We start from the raw sequence: 20,846 nt of genomic DNA on the forward strand, positions 1-20,846 counted from the left end.
ACTCTCATGCCCACCAGAGTGAGAGTACGTGGTCTTGGCATCGCTCAAAAAAGCCCCTGGAGCTCAGTATTCTTCAAATGGAAGACAGTCATTTCGCAAAGTAGGGGGCGTCTTTATATACTCATTACCGCTAGAGGGAAGGTACATCGCTCAAAAAAGCCCCTAGAGCTCAGCTTTCATAATTAGTGAGAACCACAGTAGGGGGCATCATCTTACTCTCATGTCCATCAGAGTGAGGGTACGTGGGCTTGGCATTGCCTCTAAAGCTCAGCATTCATGGTCATAGAAAACCATTTATTCCCAGAGTAGAAGGTGTCATCTTGCACTCATGCCAGCCAGAATGAGGGTGTGTGGACTTGGCATCACTAGAAAAAGGCCCTTAGAGCTCAGCATTCATGGTTATGGAGAACCTTTAATTCTCAGAATAGAAGGCATCATCTTAATTTCATGCCCATCAGAGTGAGGGTACGTGGGCTTGGCATCACTAGAAAAAGACCCTTGGAGCTCAGCATTCATGGTTATGGAGAACTGTCAATTCTCAGAGTAGGGGGAGTCATCTTACACTGATGCCTGCCAGAGTAAGGGTTCGTGGGCTTGGCTTCACTAAAAAAGCCCCAGAAGCTCAGCATTCATGGTTATGGAGAACCATCAATTCCCAGAATAGGGTGCATCATTTTACTCTGATACCCACTAGAGTGAGGGTGCATGGGCTTGGCATCTGGAAAAGCCCCTGGAGCTCGGCTTTCGTACTTATGGAGAACCAGAGTCATCTTCCTCTCATGCCTGCCAGAGCGAGGGTATGTGGGCCTGGCAATGCTCAAAAAACCCTGGAGCTCAGCATTCATTGTTAAGAAGAATTGTCAATGCCCAGAGTAGGGGGCGTCATATTACTCTCATGCCTGCCAGAGTGAGGGTACGTGGTCCTGGCAATTCTCAAAAAAGCCCTGAAGCTCAGCATTTTCATGGTTATGGAGAACCATAAATTCCCAGAGTAGGGTGCGTCATCATACTCTGATGCCCGGCAGAGTGAGGGTGCATGGGCTTGGCATCGTCTGAAAAAGTCCCTAGAGCTACTCTGGTTCTCTGGTTCTACTCTGAGAACCACAATAGGGTGCGTCATCTTACTCTTATGGCTGCTGGAGTGAGGGTACCTGGACCTGGCAATGCTAGAAAAAGCTATTTTTGTGGTTATGGAGATCCGTCAATTCCCAGAGTAGGATTGCCATCTTACTCTCAGCATTCACAGGGAACCAGAGAAGGGTGCCCTAACCTATTCCCATGTCCACCAGGGTGTGGATACAAGGCTGGACATGCCTTAGAAGAGCTCCCAGAGCCACTTTCCATGGCCTACCCCTGATGTGCATAGAGCTCCATGTAAACCACCTCCGCACCGCAGCTGCAGGCGAGATCTACCCGGTCAGCAAGGAGGAGGATGAAAATTTGACTCTAGCCTGATCGTATACACTGAGGCCTAGGAACTTAAAACTCAGGTTGATGATAGACCTGGTAGACCCCGCCCCCCCGAGTAAACAGCCCCCTGGGGGCAAAAGATACCATTTTCCGTTAACTGCTTGGTTATCCACATTCTTTAAAATATTTTCTCTTATTTTCAACAGAAAGAAACCCTTTTTCTCCACACAGCTGCAAAAGTTCAATATGAATAAATTAATTATTGACTACTGCTCACCACTGTGGTATTTTGCCATTTGGACGGCAGGGATGTTGAACATCAGGTCACCCATCATCTCTCTATAAATGTCTCGGATTTGAATGGGGTCGCTTGTGTCGCCCAGGTACTCGTTCGCCACCAGATCAATGATCCATCGATCCCTGGGCTAATCACATTCAAGGAAAAACAAATGTGAGCTACAGAAGAAAGAAATCCAATGTGCTTTTCATTGAACGGTTAAAATTAGATAATGTAAGTGTGCATTGTGTTGAGTTATAACTTACATCAGGATATATCAAGGTCAAGTCATTTATGGCTTGCTCTTTATCAATCCCATCAATCCATCCTTTACCCGCAAAATACTATGGAGAAATAACATTTAATTTTAGCATCACAATATAAAACCAAATATATGAATATGCTGTAAATGTGTTTGAGATCTTCATAATTATGTTTTCTTTGAATTATTCCAAATAACATAACCTGAATTATCTTTTTAATTATATATTTCAATACACTCAATGAGTTTAAACCTTCAGTTTTGTGGAGTAAAAAGTTTAAAATAAAAACATATTTTTAAATTATTTTAAATAATTTCAGTCTTTAAAATACACAGTTCTTAAGTCAAATATGAAGTAAACTAAAAACCTGCATATAAAAATAATATTACCCTCTACTTGCTATACTCAGTATACTAATTTTCTAATAAACATTTTCTGTCACTGTGTTTATTCAGATACTAGCCGTTTGGGGTGTGATATTAAATGTAATAATAAATGAAATATTTACTCACCCCCGTCAATAAAAAGCCAAACTCATCATTGGTAATTCCTGTGATGAGAGGAACTTTACTGAACTCTTGCTTCTTTACGATCTCCTCCACAGGTTTGGGAAGGAAATAAGAATCCACAGCCAGACTGAAGTACATCATCACAAACTAGAAACACAGTGGAAACAATATTCACAGTTAACAGCTGTTCATATTAATCACATGAAATATATTTTTATATAAATATATAAAAGTTTACTGAGTTTACTTTCTGCCCTGATACAACCAAGAAGATCATCCCTGAGTTTCTTGTCTTTCCTGATGTGATCACAGAGGTCATCCCTGAGTTTCCTTTCTGCTCTGATGTGACCATGGAGGTTGTCCCCAAGTCTCCTATCTCCCCTGATGCAAACACGGAAATTCCTGAATTTCCATGGAGGACGCACTTGCGCTCCCTGCCTACCCTGATATGGCTCTAGAGGCCAAGGATAACCTATCTGTTTTGTATGATTCGGTTTTGCCTCATCAGCCATGGTGGTGTCCAGTTCCACTTACATCAGCTTTGCCTGCTCCACCCTGGGAGTCTTTGGTCCCCTCTGCTCTGCTGTGGTGGTCATTTGCTCCACCTTGTAGGTCTTCAGCTCCATCCTGGGAGGCTTTGGTCCCCTCTGCTCTGCTGTGGTGGTCATCTGCTCCACCTCTGCTCTGCTGTGGTGGTCATTTGCTCCACCTTGTAGGTCTTCAGCTCCATCCTGGGAGGCTTTGGTCCCCTCTGCTCTGCTGTGGTGGTCTTCAGCTCTGCCTGCTTCACACTGGTGGTCTTCAACTCCAACCCTGGGAGCTTTGGTCCCCTCTGCTCTGCTGTGGTGGTCATTTGCTCCACCTTGGAGGTCTTCTGCTCCGACATGGGGGTCTTCAGCTCTGCCTTGGTAGACTTTTATTTCACAGTGGGGATCTTCATTCCTGTCTGCTCTGCCCTGGTGATTGTCTGCTCCGGCATGGAGGTCTTTAGCTCCATCAGCCCTGCTGTGGTGGTCTTCAGCTCTGCCTGCTCCACCCTGGTGGTCTTCAGTTCCGCCCTGGCTTCCTGTTACGGTGGCTCAGCCCTGGCTTTCTGCTCCGCCCTTGACACCATCGTCTCCAAATCCATTCTCACTCCCGATCAGCTTTAATCTCCAGTTCTGCTTCAGCTCCATGGGGCTGACCTTCCATCTCTCCCCTTGATGCTCTGGGGAGGGATGGAAGGTTAGACCAATGGCTCTGTTATGATCCTTGTCATGCTCCCCTGTCTTGTTCTAGGACTTTAATGTTGAAATGTTTTCTGTGTTCCTTTGTTCTTGTGTTTAGTTCTCATTCCTTTGCGTACTTGTTTGTCTCCTTGGTTCTTCTTGTTGGTAGCTTGTTTTCCTTTGCCCTGTTCTTCCCGTGTTGTTGTTTCATGTTTATGCCTTGGATTACCTCTTGTTCTAATAAACCTACACTGCTAACATTTGGACCCTGCCTCTCCTCTTCTGTTCCTCACCCCATTATAAGCACACATTTAAATTACACTATCTTTTGATTTAAAACCATTTTTCTGAACGGCTTCTTTTTATGGAAAATTTCACACCTGATTGGAACATTCCAGAACTTCCTCCTCAGACCAGCGCATGATGCAGTCAACGATCTCAGATGAGCTGCTGCTGTCACATTTACATAATTTGGCTGTATTCTGAAATGACATTCAACGCAATTTATTTATTAGTAGTAGTATTTAATATAACTTATTTAAATAACAGAAGGACAAAAATATAAGAAGAGTATTAAATAGTACCTGAGCCCTCAGTAAAGGATTACCCATCACAAAACCATCCCAAAAAGCAGTCCCACTTTCTGCAATGGCACGATGAAACAGACCAGAAGCCAATGGCGAAAGGATCTTGAAGATACAATGACACCAAAAGTGACTCGATCACTCTAAACTGGCTGAATTATTCTACAGCTACTATGCTATAAATAAAGACTCATACCAGTGTGGATACACTCATTCCTCCAGCAGACTCTCCAAAGATGGTCACAGATCCAGGATCTCCACCGAAGCTATGGATGTTCTCCTGAATCCACTGAAGAGCAGCAACCTGATCCAGGAAACCATAGTTTCCTGGCGCATGTTCATCTCCCGTGCTACAAAAAGAAAAAGAATCTTTAATCTCAATCTGTAATTAACTACAGAAATTAACAACAGGGTTTAAATCATGCATACAAGTGATGTCAGTACTCCATGCTGATCAGACTGGTTTTGTTTTGATGATTAAGGGTAACTGCAGATGTGAAATAATTTATGGCACCTACCTAAAGAATCCCAGCAGACCCAGTCTGTACTGAATCAGCACCACAACCACATCCTGATACGCTGACAGAACGGAGCCGTCGTAAACTGAAGCTGAACCAAGAGAAAGTCCTCCACCATGAATCCAAACCATCACCTAGAAAACACAAGAAAACCTTCTCAAACTGTTTCAATAAGGACACTCACAGAAGTTGTTGATGAACTTACTGGTAGCTTTGCCTCTTCACCAGGTTTGACTGGAGTGTAGATGTTGAGATACAAGCAGTCTTCTGATACCTCGGGAATCTCCACATCCATAGCAAGAAACTCAAATTCAACCACACTAACTTGCCTGTCCTGGAGGCACCTTATGAAACCACAGCACCATTAGATCAGGGAAGTGTCTAAGCAGGTTTGAACTGAAATTGGGCTGTGTGAAATCTTACATGGGTGGCTGTTTGGTCGCATCTCTCACTCCGTCCCATTTCTCTACAGGCTGGGGCCGAGCCAGTCTCAGGGGGCCCACAGGGGGCTTGGCAAACGGTACGCCTAAGTAGCTGTTGACAATTGTGTCCTTGCCCTTAACAGTCAGGAAGGCACCTCTCAGAGATCCTAATTTGGTGTGTACTACAGGTCCTGTTAGAAACGAATGAGTAACAATTCTTAGTTTCATGCAGGGAGTCTTAATGAAACAATGCTGATTTTCATTACTTGCCTTCCTTTCGCTCTTTTATTATCTGCGGAAGGGTTTGAGTCATAAAAGTGAAGTGTTTTCCCTTCAGGTCTTTCCCAGGTTTTTGTTGCAGTCCAATGCCGAGATACTCAGCCTCAGCTCCATATTTAGGCCACTTTGTGAGGCCCGGACCATTCGGAGACCTACCGTCAGGAAAAAAGTTTTTAAAATATAGTTATAAAAGCATTTGCTGCATTTTTAGAAATGTACTATTTGTATTCATGTTGGTTTCATATGGTTTGGAAAACTTTTATACCATTTTTAAGAAAAATTGCAATCGAATGACTAAATGACCACATGAACGTGTCATGTAGTGTAACTGTCAAGTAAAAAGTAATCTTCCTTAAACCTGAATAGATGTGAGATCTTAAGTTTAAAATATATTTTTAATAAAATGTTATTAAATATTATGTAAAAAGCATATACATTATGAATTTATAAATGTCATGACTTTTCACACGCTGAATTCACCTGCTTTGTCAAATGATCTGATATTTTAAGAGATTTATTGATTTTGACACACAAAGGTTTTTCAAATGATTCATGTTTTAACCCCCCTGCTTTTGGTGACACCAAATGATTTGATTATGCCAACAAAGGTTTTCCTCAAATTTTATGCCAAAATAATTACATTTTAATTTTAAGAATTTCATCCTTTTAGTGAGCCTTTTTTTTTTCATGATGTCAGGACAGTTGTATCACCTTACCATTTTTGACTTTATCACCCAAAAAATATCAACTGGACAACTTTCTGGTGAGCGTCACTTACCCAGTGCGAGCAAAGTTTCCCCAATACGCCATGACAGTTTTACAAAGTTCATTCTCTTCTTCTGAGAGTTCACCTGAATTAAAACAGGGAGAAAAACATCAAACAGAAAACCTAAAAGATACACTGCATTGATTGTCACTATCCATACAATTTGCTGAAAACTCGCTAATGTGACAGCACCATTAGATTGTGTACTTCTCAAACATTAAAACCATTTGTATTGTTTCCTAATATTATTCAGACCATACCTTCCAGCTTTAAATGTCCATTTGCAAAGCAAGAACCAAAAACAAATGCAATTTCATCTGTATGGTCACTTCCAGCAAAACTGGGTCTTTTCTTTTGAAGTATGCTGGGAGTATGCTGGAATTCATACACATATACTGGTGCACCGGTATCTATTAAGGGACAAAATTGATAATTATCTTTCACTGAATCAGCCTTCTGCAAAATAAACAGTCACATTTCTACCAAATCTCACCTTTGTGGTAATTTGCCAGTTTGCGAGCTGGGATGTTGAACATAAAGTCTCCTAACATCTCTCGAAAACCATCTCTGATTTTGATCCTGTCAGGAGATGCACCCAGATACTCATTTAAAACAAGCTCAGCAACTGACTCATCTTGAAGCTAAAGTAGAGAGAAATAGACCAGAAATATTAAACCTTTAATATCTTATGCAAACAAAAATATCAAATTGAAGATAAAAGTATTCTATCTTACAGTAGGATTAAACATGGTTAAAATTGGCATGATCTGCTCCATATCCATCCCATCTGTCCATCCTGGAGGTGAAAAGAACTATGGAAAGACATTTGCTAAATATGAATATACTGTAAAATTCTGACTGAAGTTCTAATGTTTGGAAAAACCCATGTAATATATTTTTAGAAATGTGAAAGTGAAAAAAGTGTTTTACGTCAGTCATAATATAACCCCACTCATCATCAGTGATTCCAGTGATCAGAGGCACTTTGTTAAACTCGTGGGATTCAAGAAGCTCTGCTGCAGGTTTGGAAAGGAACCGGCCATCCATTGTCACTCCAAAACGAAGCATTGGATGCTCCTGTATTAAAGGGCAGGCATATGCAAACACACCTTTTAATACATACGAGGACTGTTTGCATATATTTGTAACAGGTTGATTTGAATGTTCACATAGATTCTATGACACAACCCAGTATGTGGACACACCAAAGTGATCTTCAATATGTCGTCTTCTGTCAGCTGCATCAAACAGTCAACAATTTTCTTGGTGCTGGAAATATCACAGCCAGATAAATTTCCTACAGCCTAGAGAGAAAAATGTTATTTACATTGAATGTATTTAATTTTTATTATAGAAAGCAGGTTTCTTAAGAAAAGAACAGGAGTAATTGACCTGAGCTAATGCCAGAGGGTTGGGATTTGATGTCCCATCCATTGCTGCCGTACCGCTCTCTGCAATGGCATGATGGAAGAGATTTGCCGATAATGGAGAAAGAACCTATAAAAAAAAAAAATGTTCTTGGATCAATGATGCTTGTTTCTTTTCTGAAAAATACTTAAGCATAATCATGTCAAAGAAGCCAAAATTACAGAAAATATTTTTAATTTGAAATACCTACATGTAAAGACACACTGACTCCTCCAGCAGACTCTCCAAAGATGGTCACTAATCCAGGATCTCCACCAAAGCTGTGGATGTTCTCCTGAACCCACTGAAGAGCTGCAACCTGATCCAGAAGACCATAGTTTCCTGGCGCATGTTCATCTCCCGTGCTAAAGGTCAGATGATCATCATACAACTTCATCAGAGACCTTAAACCTCAAAGGCACTGCCTATATTAGATTCAGAAGCATCAAAAATATGAACTAATAGGACTTTATGGCCATTCAAACAGATTAGATGTAAGTTTAAAGTCCAAAGACATATGGCCTGGTGAATGGAAATCAAATCTAAACCTTAATAATGCTTGATATGCCATTGTTTACTGTTACTCTAATACCTGGAAATACCTGGACTGGTTTACAAAGAGAAAAGGCTATTAAGGAATACTATTTGGAATTATTACAATTGATTTATTGAATAAATAAACTATTTGGGATTTTGTTGGATCTTTATGTTGGTAACAATTATTTTTACCTGAAAAATCCAAGCAGACCAAGCCTGTATTGAATCAGGACTACAACTACATCCTGATAAGCAGCCAAAACATGTCCATCAAAAATGGAAGCTGAGCATAGATAAAAACCTCCCCCATGAATCCAAACCATAACCTGTTGCACCATTACAAAACATAAATTAAAAACACTTAGACATATATACATGAAAATAAAGTTCATACAAATCAGTCACACGTACAGGCAACTTGTCATTTGATCCAGGTTTAGAAGGTGTGTAGACGTTCAGGTAAAGACAGTCCTCTGATGAGTCAGGAACCTCTACACTCATAGACGTATTAGCTACCAAGTCTTTAACTAACTGCTTATCCTGCAGACACCTGGGAAAGACAGAGGAACAATGTAAAATCTAGGTGCTGAAGCTAACGTAACCTGGGTTCCCTGAGATAAGGGAACAAGCGTTGCATTGCTACACATATGGGGAAACTTCTGTTGAATACTGAAGCATGATTTGTTCACGTGTGTGTAGCTGCACAAACAAATGGAGCTTCAACTCACCAAATGGGGTGGAGCTGACTGTTATATAGGTCGGCACTAGTGCCATTTCGATTAAATAGCAACAGTCATATTATAGCATGGCAGTCTACACAACGCTCATTCCCTTATCTCAGGAAATCAAGGTTACGTTAGTAACTCTCCCATTGTGCTGCTACACATATGGAGATCGCATCCAGTAGTGCCGTGCTATAAGAAAGTGCAGAACAAAGCTGCTCTGCAAGCCCAGCCCCAGAGCATCCATAATAAGGGCTCCTAAGAAGCATGAGCCAATTATGAGACCCAGGCCACCAGGCTGGGGTCCACATAGCAAGACCTTCTCCACTCACAGAGGGGATTAAATAAACTACGGGAAGGGACATCCAAATTAGAAAAAATATGTAGATGGCGAAGACCAGACGGCAGCTGCACAGATATCACCAATAGAAACTCTGTTGGACCATGCCCAGGATGAGGCCATTCCTCTGGTGGAATGGACCCTCACTCCAACAGGACACTTGAAGCCTACTAAGACATAAGCCAGGGCTGTAACGTCAGCTATTCAGTGAGAGTCCTTTAGAGCGGCCTCCAAAGCAAACAAAGAGATATTTTCTATAACTCTAAGAACCTGAACTCATTCTCTGAGTTAGGATGATTCTACAGTCGTTAGGCCCAAACTTAAGGTATGAAGCACTGACTGACAGTGCTTGTAAGTCACCCGCTAGCTTGACCAATGCTAATGCCAGACATAGCGCAGTTTTAAGCAACAGGGGCCATAAGTCTGCCGACTGGAGCAGCTCAAAGGGAAGCCCTTGTAAGGCCCTACGGACAATAGATAAATCCCATGCTGGCACAGTGTGAGGACTAGGTGGATTCAGCCTCCAAGCTCTCCTCAAGAACGACCAGGTTGATGGCTGCCACACACACTCTGAGCATGGATGGGGTGCATCCCTTGTCCAGCAGCTTTTGCAGAAAGGTTAACACGGATGACACATCACAGGATGGGTCCTTGTTCTGTGCTGCACACTAGTTAGAAAAGACTGAGCATTTAAGGCCGTAGAGGCATCTTGTAGATGGGGCTCTAGCTTCAAAAATAGTATCTGTAAAGACTTTCATCAGGGAGCCAAACATGAAGGCCCCACAGAGGTCATGCCTCTTCATCTGATTCCTCCAGAGTGGGGCCACCTGACTTCCCTGAGCCCAGGCCTGGGCGGCCCCCTCGCTTTCGCGGGGTCATGACCCTCTCCTCTTCCTCTCTGCATTGGATGGTTTCTGCAACTCAAAGTAACTCTGAGGCAGGGACCTTGGTGTTTAGGAAGCAGGTGGCATTTGAGGGCACTACTGAAGCCCAGACTCGGACTTAGGCTGTGCTGGAGGCGGCATGGGTTGGCAGGCTGTTAGGAGGATGGAGCCCTCTACCAGCAACCAAACTGATGCGCTTTGGCAAAAAGTGATGCATGGCCTGCCATGACTTGTGTGCTGCCGTAAACCATTCTGCAAATCTATCCATGGCAGGGCCGAACAGTCCGTTGGCAGAGACTGGGAAGTCGAGGAAGACTTCTTGTCACTCCAGCACCATTAAGTTTGCCATGGCCTTGCCAATCATTAATCACCATAACCTCTCTCTTCAATGGCGTCAACTGGTGAGAGTGGCAGAAGTGAATGAATGAAAACATTTCAAGTAGGGGCCGCACCACGTCCTGGTGAAATCATCCTGGAAAAACGGGGCAGGCCCTTGCCCCACTGTTTCTTCCTGATAGGCTCCTGGGAGAGAAGAAATGGGAGAGCAGAATGAGGATGACTGCCTTCATGAAAGAAAATTACTATGTCTAGGTGAGCGCAGCCTCAGCATGATCGCTGCAGTTGGCTGCAGGGGAAGCACTTGCTAAAAGGCGATCTTCCACTGCCAGAGTTCTTCTATGGCGAGCAGCAGGCTTTGAGCTCCAGTGAGGAGATGATCTTTGCACTGAAGGAGAAAAATTCTGATTAATTTGTTCGTGCAGCTACTCGAGCATTAACAAACCAGGCTTCAGAATAAACAGGAGTTCCTCCATATGTGTAGCAATGCAACGGGAGAGACCATTTGATAGGGAACTGCATATCCACGGGTGCCTCAGTTTGAGTTTATTCTCACATTAACGGCTGCTTTGTAGCGTCTCTCACTACGGTCCATTTCTCTGCAGGCTGTGGAGGAGAAAATCTCAATGGGCCCATGGGTGGCTTGGCAAACGGAATGCCCAGATAGGAGTGGACAACTGTGTCCTTTCCCTTTGCTTTCACATATTCACCTTTCAGGGCCCCAAACTTGGTTTGCAGGACAGGTCCTGTGTAATTCATAAAAAAGGAGAGTTTAAAGTAATTTTTATATTCACAGAATGATTTACTATTCATTTTAATTTAAAAAGAGATAGAAAAAAAAGCAATTGGTTGCCCTTCAAATTTCAGAGTATAGGATTCACAGTATAGATTATTTAAATTTTATGACAATTCACATGCTTATTATTTCGTGTTTTATTTTAATATATTTCAGCTATATTTGCTATATTTTATCTGCCAATATTTTCTACATTTTTACATTAATTATTTAATTATTTATATTCTAATATGTACACTGCCCTCCAAAAGGTTGGAAACGCCCTAGAAAAGTGGGGTTTTGGACAATATTGGCATGAATCCTTTTTAATTTGTGATAATTTTGCACTGATAAGGGACAACACAAACTACAAAAACATTTTATTACATAAACAGTTCATACATAGAAAAAACGTACATTTTCGATTCATCAAAATATTCACCATTAGCAGCTATTACAGCTCTGCATAATCTGGGTCTAAATTCTTATTCTAAACTTAATTGGCAATCAGTTGTTGAATCTATTAAGGTGTGCTGACCCAAAAATCTTTTAAAAACCTGGGCCAAGTTTAAACCGGTAACCAGGCATCACAGCTGGCAAAGGCGCATATCTGACTTTGACAAGTATATACTGCCATTATTATGTAATCAAAATGAAAATTATTATTGCTGTTACGAAGTAGCTGCGTGCTGGACGGAACGAGACGAGAGACAGGATACAAACAAACGATTACTTTAATAAAGATCTTCAGGAGAATCCGACAGGAACAATCAGGAACAGAGAGTATATCCACGCACGTATACAACATTAAATATCAACACAAAGACCGCCAGTGAACAAGATACAGACAGACTTATAAAGGGTAATGGTTAATTACAGACAGGTGAAGGGGATGACGCTAACGTGGACAAAACCAAATAACACAGATCGACAGGGGGGAAACAATGGGAAGAACCAAATATGGGCACAGCAGGGAAAAACCAACTTAAACAGTCCAATGGGGTGTGACAATGGGCAAAACCAACAAAAACAGTTCAAGGGGTGTTACATTACTCCCCCCTCCCGGAAGGCGCGACCTCGCGCCGTGGAAAAAACAAAAACAAAGGAGGGCACGTAGGTTGGCAACAGAAAGTTATTGTATGAGAAGGCTCCGGAGGAGGACGGACTTCCGGGAGGAGGACAACAAACAAAGTCCATGGTGGAGACGACGGAGGGAGGAGCCAAGGAGGAGACAGAAGGGACCCGGAGCAGGAGGAGCCAAGTGAGACCCAGGCCGCAGCCATGATGTTAGCCCATGGTGGAGCCGACGGAGTGAGGAGCCATGGTGGAGGAAGGGCTGACGACTCCAGTGGGCCGACCGACGGCAGCGGAGCAGGTGGAGGTGGAGCCCGAGGCGGAGACGGAGACCCAAAGATCCAGGGCGACACCGAGGATCCGGAGGGCCAAGGCGGAGGCCAAGGCTCTGGCGACTGGAGGCGGAGCTCCGCGGCGGAGCCAGAGCAACAGAGGACTGAGGCGGAGCTGGAGGGAGGGTGGAGCCCAACGGAGCCGGTGGGACGGAGCGACGAGGTGCAGCCGAAGGAGTGGAGTCCTGAGGCGATGGCAGGACGACGACCGACCAAGGCGGAGCCGGAGGGACGATGGAGCCTGGTGGAGCTAGTGGGCCGACGGGCGACGGTGGAGACGAGGGAGCTGAGAGCCAGGGTGGAGCCGCAGGTTCGGAGGGCCGAGGCGGAGTCCAGGACTCTGAGGCTGGAGGCGGAGATGAGGGATCCTCCAGCCATGACGCCGATGGAAGCTGGCAGACTCGCGGCGAGCCCACTGCACAGGTGGTGGGCTGAGGGTGAGCAGAGGGGCTGTCAGGGGACAGCGGTGGCCAGACAGACATGGATGTAGACAGAAGAGGGAGGGTGGGTGGGAATTCCAGGCAGACAGGTTGATCATAACAGGTAGATAATTCAGTAAAGAAGTCTAGAAGTCTATCAAGTCCCCAGAGTTAATTTCCATCTCAACCCCAGCAGTGGTGTAGTGGGCAGGGCTCTCCATAGCCCTCTCTTGCTCCACATCGCATTCCATCGTCGCGGTTGCAGCAGCCGGCTCTCGCACCTGGTTGGACGTGTAGGGCTCTGGCTCATTGGCGATCCTTTGCTCAGTCGCTCGTGGCTCTGGCTTGTCATCCGCGGTGGGCTCGGGCTCATACTCCGCGTGTCGGGGTGATGGTTGGCTGGGCTCTGGGTCTTGAGTGGGGCTGACGTCCTTCTCGACGATGTCGACAGTCCATGACGATCTACAGGACGCCAGCACCCACTCGATGTAATCGGCGATGCTCTCTCGAGGACCCTCCCCAGACAGCTGCGCCTTGATGGTGGTGTTCAGTCCCACACGATAGAACGTGCACAAGCAGCTGTCCGGGTAGTGTGTGTGTGGCACGAGGTGCACAAAGTCTCTGGTGTGGTCCTCGAGAGAGCGATTCCCCTGCTCCAGGATAATGATCTTAACGGCGGGAATCATGATAATAAATCAAAAACAAAACACTGAGAAAAAGGACGAAAAATAAACGTAGGGGAATAACGCCGGGTAAACTGTAGTCGGTCGGTCTTTTCTGTTACGAAGTAGCTGCGTGCTGGACGGAACGAGACGAGAGACAGGATACAAACAAACGATTACTTTAATAAAGATCTTCAGGAGAATCCAACAGGAACAATCAGGAACAGAGAGTATATCCACGCACGTATACAACATTAAATATCAACACAAAGATCGCCAGTGAACAAGATACAGACAGACTTATAAAGGGTAATGGTTAATTACAGACAGGTGAAGGGGATGACGCTAACGTGGACAAAACCAAATAACACAGATCGACAGGGGGGAAACAATGGGAAGAACTAAATATGGGCACAGCAGGGAAAAACCAACAAAAGTTGGTTGTCACACCCCATTGGACCAACAGTCCAATGGGGTGTGACAATGGGCAAAACCAACAAAAACAGTTCAAGGGGTGTTACAATTGCTGGTCTTCAATGATAATGTCAAGTTACTTTAATGTATTTACACCAACAAATGATAAGGATTTATGCTGATATTGTCCAAAACCACACTTTGCCAGGGTTGTTTCCAAACTTTTGGAGGGCAGTGTATTTAATTTTATTTACTCTACTTTTATGTCCTATACATGATATTTGTCTACTATTTTGTACTATGTCATATTACAAATATAGGTTACAAACTGTACTTTATCTAAAACTATTTTATACAGTTACACTGTAGTTGAGGTCAAGAAAAATATTAATGACATTTTAATGATAAATTCAATTTGTACCACTGAAAAAAAGTGGTCAAAAAATATTCTTGACACAATTACAATGGCCACGTTAATGTCAAAACCAACCACATGACAGTTTAATGTAATGTTAACACATAAAGTTAAGTAGTTTATTCAGTTTGATAATGAATCTGCTATGTTGTGTTTACGACAGATTTATGGTAAAGGTTATGGTGTCTTGCTAATGTCAAGGTGCCATGATAAAGACACTAACAGGTTATGATGTATTGGTTTATGTCAAGTTGTCGTAACAAACGCATCTCAAACAATTGCATTAAAAATGACATAACTGAGCGAATGACACTTAATGACAGTAGTCATAAACATGCATAAAACCTTCATGTGTCATGTCATGATTATAAAGGTGTCATGTCAGTCTTATGCACACCCCTTCAAGTAAAGTGTTACCTTAAATTACATGCAACACTCCATCTGAAACTATTTTATGTTTTATGCTAATTAAATTTATTTGATTAAATTGTTTAATAATTTTTATGCATACATTATAACTTCATATATAGCCTATTTTTATATATGCATAGCCTATATGTGACCCTGGACCTGCACAGGGTATATATGCAGCAATAGCCAAAAATACATTGTATGGGATAAATTTATCGATTTATCTTTTATGCCAAAAATCATTAGGATATTAAGTAAAGATCATGTTCCATTAAGATATTTTGTACATTTCCTACTAGAGTTGAGCCGGATACTCGGCTGAAACGAGTATCCGGCACGGATAAAGCACTTTTGCCGAGTACGAGTATCATACGAGTAATACGAGTCAATATCTGTGCTCGGATTGAATAAAAATCCTCATTGGGTAGTTTACTGTGTCTGCGTTCTGTGATAGGCTAGTAAGACGCATGCTTGAGTTGTGTATATACATATATGCAAGTGATTTCATATGTGGATGTGCGTGAACTTTTCAGTGCAAACGGAAGGCATCTCAGTGCAAACGGAAGGCATCTCAGTGCAAACGGAAGGCATTTCAGTGTAAAAGGAAGCAGCGGCACTTCCGGCGGAATTTCCATTTGCCGGGGCATTTTAAAACGCTTAATATGACTTAATACATTCAAATAGTGTTTTAAAAAGACCTTTAATATAGCATACGATGTACCGGGGCGAATTTCCACTGGGCACTTTTCAAAATCCAGTTCAGCACCGCCGAGAGTTCGCGCGATGGTTCAAACAAAACCGAAAGTAAAACGCGCACGCGCCTTCAAAAGCAATTTTAATACCCCGCGTTTAGAGCGCCACTCCCCAATGCGTGCAAATTAGGCTACATAACATATTTATTCTGTATTTCATAAATAAATAAATAAATAAAAAAATCACACTGCTCAAGGTTAAAAAAGAAAGTTATGTTGAAATGAAAACTCTTGTTCATTACATTTTACTTCATAATTGCAACCGCATGTGTTGTATTCATTGTTGCAAAACTTGTTCTGTATATAGTTCGTTTGTTATCATGATCAAAACCACTGATCTGAAGCTCAAGGCTGATGCTGTCATGTAAATAGTTTTCTAATCAGCAATAAATATAACAATTTCTGATCAACCCATATCAATTGCATGCTTAAAATAACATACCGGTTAAAGCCCCGCCCATTTCAAGACAACATGGCCCACTTCCAGGTTAAATCTCACCCACTTCCGGGTTAGGCCCCGCCCACTCCGAGTACAGATACAGATACAGATAATTCATATGGTTAACAGATACAGATACAGATACAGATAATGCTGTACTCGCTCATCCCTATTTCCTACCATAAATACACTGCCCTCCAAAAGTTTGGAAACACCCCAGGCAAAGTGTGGTTTTGGACGATATCAGCATAAATCCTTATCATTTTTTGGGGCTAAAATACATTAAAGTAACTTGACATTGTCATTGAAGACCAGCAATAATAATTTTCATTTTGATGACATATTAATGGCAATATATACATGTTAAAGTCAGACATGCCCCTTTGCAAGCTGTGTTAGAATACAATGAATTTAGGCCCAGATTCTGCAGAGCTGTAATAGCTGCTAATGGTGGATATTTTGATTAATCAAAAATTTTTCTATGTATAAACTGTTTATGTAATAAAATGTTTTCGTAGTTTGTGTTGTGCAAAATTATCACAAATTAAAAAGGATTCATGCCAATATTGTCCAAACCCCCACTTTTCTAGGGCGTTTCCAAACTTTTGGAGGGCAGTGTATATCAAAACTTCAACTGACTTTTTGCAGCATCAGATTCCAGATTTTTAAATAGTTGTATCTTGGCCAAATATTGTCCTTTCCTAACAAACATACATCAATGGAAAGCTTATTTATTCAGCTTTTAGATGATGTATAAATCTCAATCTCAAGAAATTTACACTTATGACTGGTTTTGTGGTCCAGGGTCACATAAATACATTGATCAAGCTTAATCTATTATGCATCATATACAAGTCTTTAAAATCCGATCGACACGTGCACTTTCGCCTCATTACCGTTTACCTATACGTTTGACAGCTTCTCCAATGCGCGCATATCTATGTTAAAGCGCGTGAAAGAACACAATTGCTTCAAAGCTCGAGTAAATGCAGTTTTCTTGCGTTCATAAGAAAGCTGTTTTTGACAGTTAACATACTGTTGTGTAAGTAAACGCTCTCATTACAAGACATTAACTTGACTTACCGTCCTCTGCTTTCACCGTGTTTTGTAGACTCAGCTGGATCAGGATGCAGAGTGAAATCAGGACAGAGCCTCTCATTGTCATGCCGTGTTCAGTCCCACAGCAGAATGAGCGTTCAGTGTTCTGCACACTCTTATTAACACAACTGCGTACTCTGGCCACACTTTGAACTTTGCTATTGAGCTACCTCTGGTCTCCTTCCCTGTGTACCGTCAGTCAGGGTCGCCGGGTCTACTAAAACATGCTTTCATGCTTGGTGGTTCGAAAAACGAACCACCAACCACCATCATTATTTTAATGATATTCTAATGAACCGCATTGTGATCATTGCATGCATCATTGCATGCAGAAAACAAACAAAGGAGCCGTTCGTTGTGGTTCTTGAAAAGAGATTTTTTAAAAACAAAATATCTCCTTTTGGAGTGGACTTTGAGATTTGTAACTTTGTAGATCTTTTTTATGCCCAAAGATACACACCACACACTGACTAAAGTTCAAAAAGTGAAAAAGCATAATAGCACCCCTTTAAGATATTAGCCTAATATTTCACCTACCTGACTGGAAATTATAAGAACAAACATGAATATTGTCAAGATTCTTGCCATGGAAATCCTGGTTCAGTTTGGCCAACTACAAACGCCTTTTATTCCTCAGACAGTTTTTTGCACTCTTCTCATTAACTCTGTCAGTCTATAGTACTTCCCAAATGTTTTTCCTGATCTGACCAATTAGTACAGCTCAAAACATGACAATAACTGACCATTTTCAGCAGCAATAATCAGCAAAATATGAAAGTTTCATTCAGTTCAGTGGCATTGTTTACTTTCAGTGCTGCCAATATGGCCGACTGATGACGCGTTGTGAAAACACTCTATAGGACTAGCAGGCTTTATATTTAGCATTTGCATGTAGAGTTGGTCTTAACAGAGCTAAAATAAAATGCTTTTGAATGTGTCCAGTATTATGTATCATTACTTTTAGACAATAGAGTGAGAGTGAAATTCTGAAAGGTTATATATAGGTTATTGTGTGTCCAAAATAATTATGAAAATTCAAAAACGCTACAGCCACGTATTCTACTATGAAATGTGCCTGTGTCTGAATGTCTGTTTTTGTTTTGGTCTGTGTGACTGCACTACTTAATTTATAATATTTCAACACCCCAGGTTGCCAGTTGAGGCTAAATACAGCATATTGCAGCCATTAAAGGATTAGTTCACTTCCAGAATAACAATTTCTTGATAATTTACTCACCCCCATGTCATCCAAGATGTTCATGTCTTTCTTTCTTCAGTCAGAAATTAACGTTTTTGAGAAAAACATTCCAGGGTTTTTCTCCATATAGTGGACTTCAATGGGAATCAGTGGACTGAAGGTCCAAATTGCAGTTTCAGTGCAGCTTCAAAGTGCTCTACACAATCCCAGACGAGGAATCATTTCTCGCAATTATATCTCACATTTCTGACTTTATTTTTAGCAATTGCATGATATAAACTCTAGCAAAAGTGTTTATATAAGGAAATTCTGACTTTATAACATGTAATTGTGAGTTAAATCATAATTGTCAGATATAAGCTTGCAATTCTGAGAACATATCCATCTTTTTTACCCCATCAAAACTGGACTTTATAACTTGCAATTGTGAGTGTATATCTCACAATACTGAGAAAAAGTAAGAATTGCATGAAAAAAAGTCAGAATTGTGAGATACAAATTCACATTTGTAAGAAGAAAGGTAGACTTCTGAGTTTATAGCTCGCAATTCTGACTTTATTTCTCACAATTGTGAGTTTATATTATGCAATTTAAAAAAAAACAGAATTGTGTCTATATCTTGCCATTCTGAATTTATTTCTTGCAAATGTGTTTATATCATAGTTCTGAGAAAAAATTCTGAATTGTAAGTTTATGTATAGTTTATATTCTGATTTTATAACTTGCTAATGAGAGTTTTTAATCCTGCAATTCTGACTTTATTTCTCACAACTGTGAGTTTATATCATGCAATTGAAAAAAAAATCAGCGTAATGAGTTTTTATCTTGCCATTCTGACTTTATTTCTCACAACTGTGAGAGTTTAAATTATGCAATTTAAAACAAAACTCAGAAGTGTGTTTATATCTTGCCATTCTGAGATTTCTTGCAAATGTTTACATCATGCAATTCTGAGAAAAAAAAAATCTAAATTGTACGTTTTTATCTTACAATTCTGACTTTATTTCTCGCAGTTGTGAGTTTATATCACACAATTCTGAGAAAAAAAGTCTGAATTGTGAGATAAAAAGTCACAACAACCTTATTTTATTTTTTATTTAGTGGCAGAAATGGGCTCCATAGCAATATTTTTGCTCCATACCATATTTTTGCATTCAAGTTCACATATAAATTATACCATTTTATTATAAATATAAATGTGTTTCCTTGACAGGTTTGCATTTCCCTATCTATAAGAACCTTCCCTCCAGAGCACCGGCGCTTCCTGCAGGTCCAGGTGTGACGGCTGAACCCAAACCCCCAGAAATAGACCTTTTTTTTTGTTTTATCTACACCTGTATGATCATGTATGCACAATTCTTTATGCTTTTATGCAAAATGTTTTATAACATCTCATTTACAGTCATCTGGATTTTGGCTCTGTATATATTTTAATAAAGTTGTGGCGTCCGTGTGTCTGTGTGTTTGTGCCTGATTCACTACTATATACAGCAGTAGATGAAAAACAGCATGTGTTTATATTGTATGTCACATGATTTAAATTATCACCCAAAGGGTGAATGTAAGAAGTCAGTCACTCACAGTCAGATCACTGTTTCAATTTAAGATTGTTGAAATATAAAGTAAAATAATGTAAATATACCTCATTTTTCAACTTTTATGTCAACCAATTTTTAAACGCCATAAAATAATAAACTGAAGTTAATGTGAAACTGTCATTGTTTTCTCTTTCAACACATCCTCATGTTAATAAAATACACTCTGAGCACATCTCTGCATTCTTAAAATGGAAATAACACTGGAGACTTGTGTATTGTGGAAGAATCACTCTTTATTCAGAAATATTTTCACATTGTTAATTTTTATTTGTTTGTTTTATTGCTACAGTATGATAACAGATACAGTGCTGCGGTGGAGCGGGATCACGGCTGTCCCGAGCTGGACTTGTACTGAAACAATGAGGCTCTTCATTATGATCATTAAAAGAACCAAATCATAGGAGTCATTTGCTTGTGAATCAGACACTGTTCGTGCTGTATATGTTATTGCGTTACAGTGAGTTTAAGTTATTATGCTTAACTAACTTTAGTAAGCAAAAGATCCATCAGACAGTTTTAAACTGTTAACCCCTAAGTTTGTGAGGTTTTTTTTACAACTGATTAAAATAACCAAATTTAAGAGTCATTTGCATGTGATTCGACTACGCTGATCGATCTGTATGTTTTTGAATCACTATTAAGAAGTTGTTCATAAGAGTCATTTTATTGTGAATCGGACACTGGTCGCACTGTGTATGTTATTTTAATAATACTGAGGTTAAGTTATTGTGATTAACTAGTTGGTTAAGGATTTATCAGACTGTTTTAAACAAGTAACTCTTTAATTAAAGAGATTA

At 41.0% G+C, this 20,846-nt stretch overlaps 1 protein-coding gene across 1 annotated transcript; it reads right to left on the reverse strand.

Annotated features, from left to right (window-relative positions):
• Positions 1 to 635: 635 nt before the first annotated feature.
• Positions 636 to 17,386, reverse strand: ces2b (carboxylesterase 2b). Its single transcript, XM_051098952.1, has 25 exons — positions 17,239 to 17,386; positions 11,019 to 11,208; positions 8,592 to 8,730; positions 8,373 to 8,506; positions 7,855 to 8,008; positions 7,629 to 7,733; positions 7,442 to 7,540; positions 7,167 to 7,313; positions 6,971 to 7,048; positions 6,730 to 6,877; positions 6,497 to 6,646; positions 6,249 to 6,321; positions 5,462 to 5,622; positions 5,193 to 5,382; positions 4,975 to 5,113; positions 4,770 to 4,903; positions 4,448 to 4,601; positions 4,252 to 4,356; positions 4,048 to 4,149; positions 2,463 to 2,606; positions 1,954 to 2,031; positions 1,688 to 1,835; positions 1,352 to 1,409; positions 900 to 1,094; positions 636 to 783 (listed from the first exon to the last, which is right to left on the reverse strand). The coding sequence occupies exons 1-25, from the start codon at positions 17,318 to 17,320 to the stop codon at positions 636 to 638; spliced, it is 3,255 nt and encodes a 1,084-aa protein (XP_050954909.1). The 5' UTR covers positions 17,321 to 17,386.
• Between the last annotated feature and the right edge of the window lie 3,460 nt (positions 17,387 to 20,846).

The sequence above is a fragment of the Labeo rohita genome, chromosome 25, assembly GCF_022985175.1.
Source record: "Labeo rohita strain BAU-BD-2019 chromosome 25, IGBB_LRoh.1.0, whole genome shotgun sequence".
NCBI lineage: Eukaryota > Metazoa > Chordata > Actinopteri > Cypriniformes > Cyprinidae > Labeo > Labeo rohita.

Bases quoted from the DNA above. Each gene is read 5' to 3' on its own strand.
- ces2b (XM_051098952.1), bottom strand. From the start codon at position 17,320: ATGACAATGAGAGGCTCTGTCCTGATTTCACTCTGCATCCTGATCCAG. The intron at 4,357-4,447 runs GTATGAGTCTTT...TGTATCTTCAAG, and splicing joins GAATGAGTGTATCCACACTG to ATCCTTTCGCCATTGGCTTC. The intron at 2,607-4,047 runs GTGTGAAATTTT...CTGTGTTTCTAG, and splicing joins TTCTGGAATGTTCCAATCAG to TTTGTGATGATGTACTTCAG.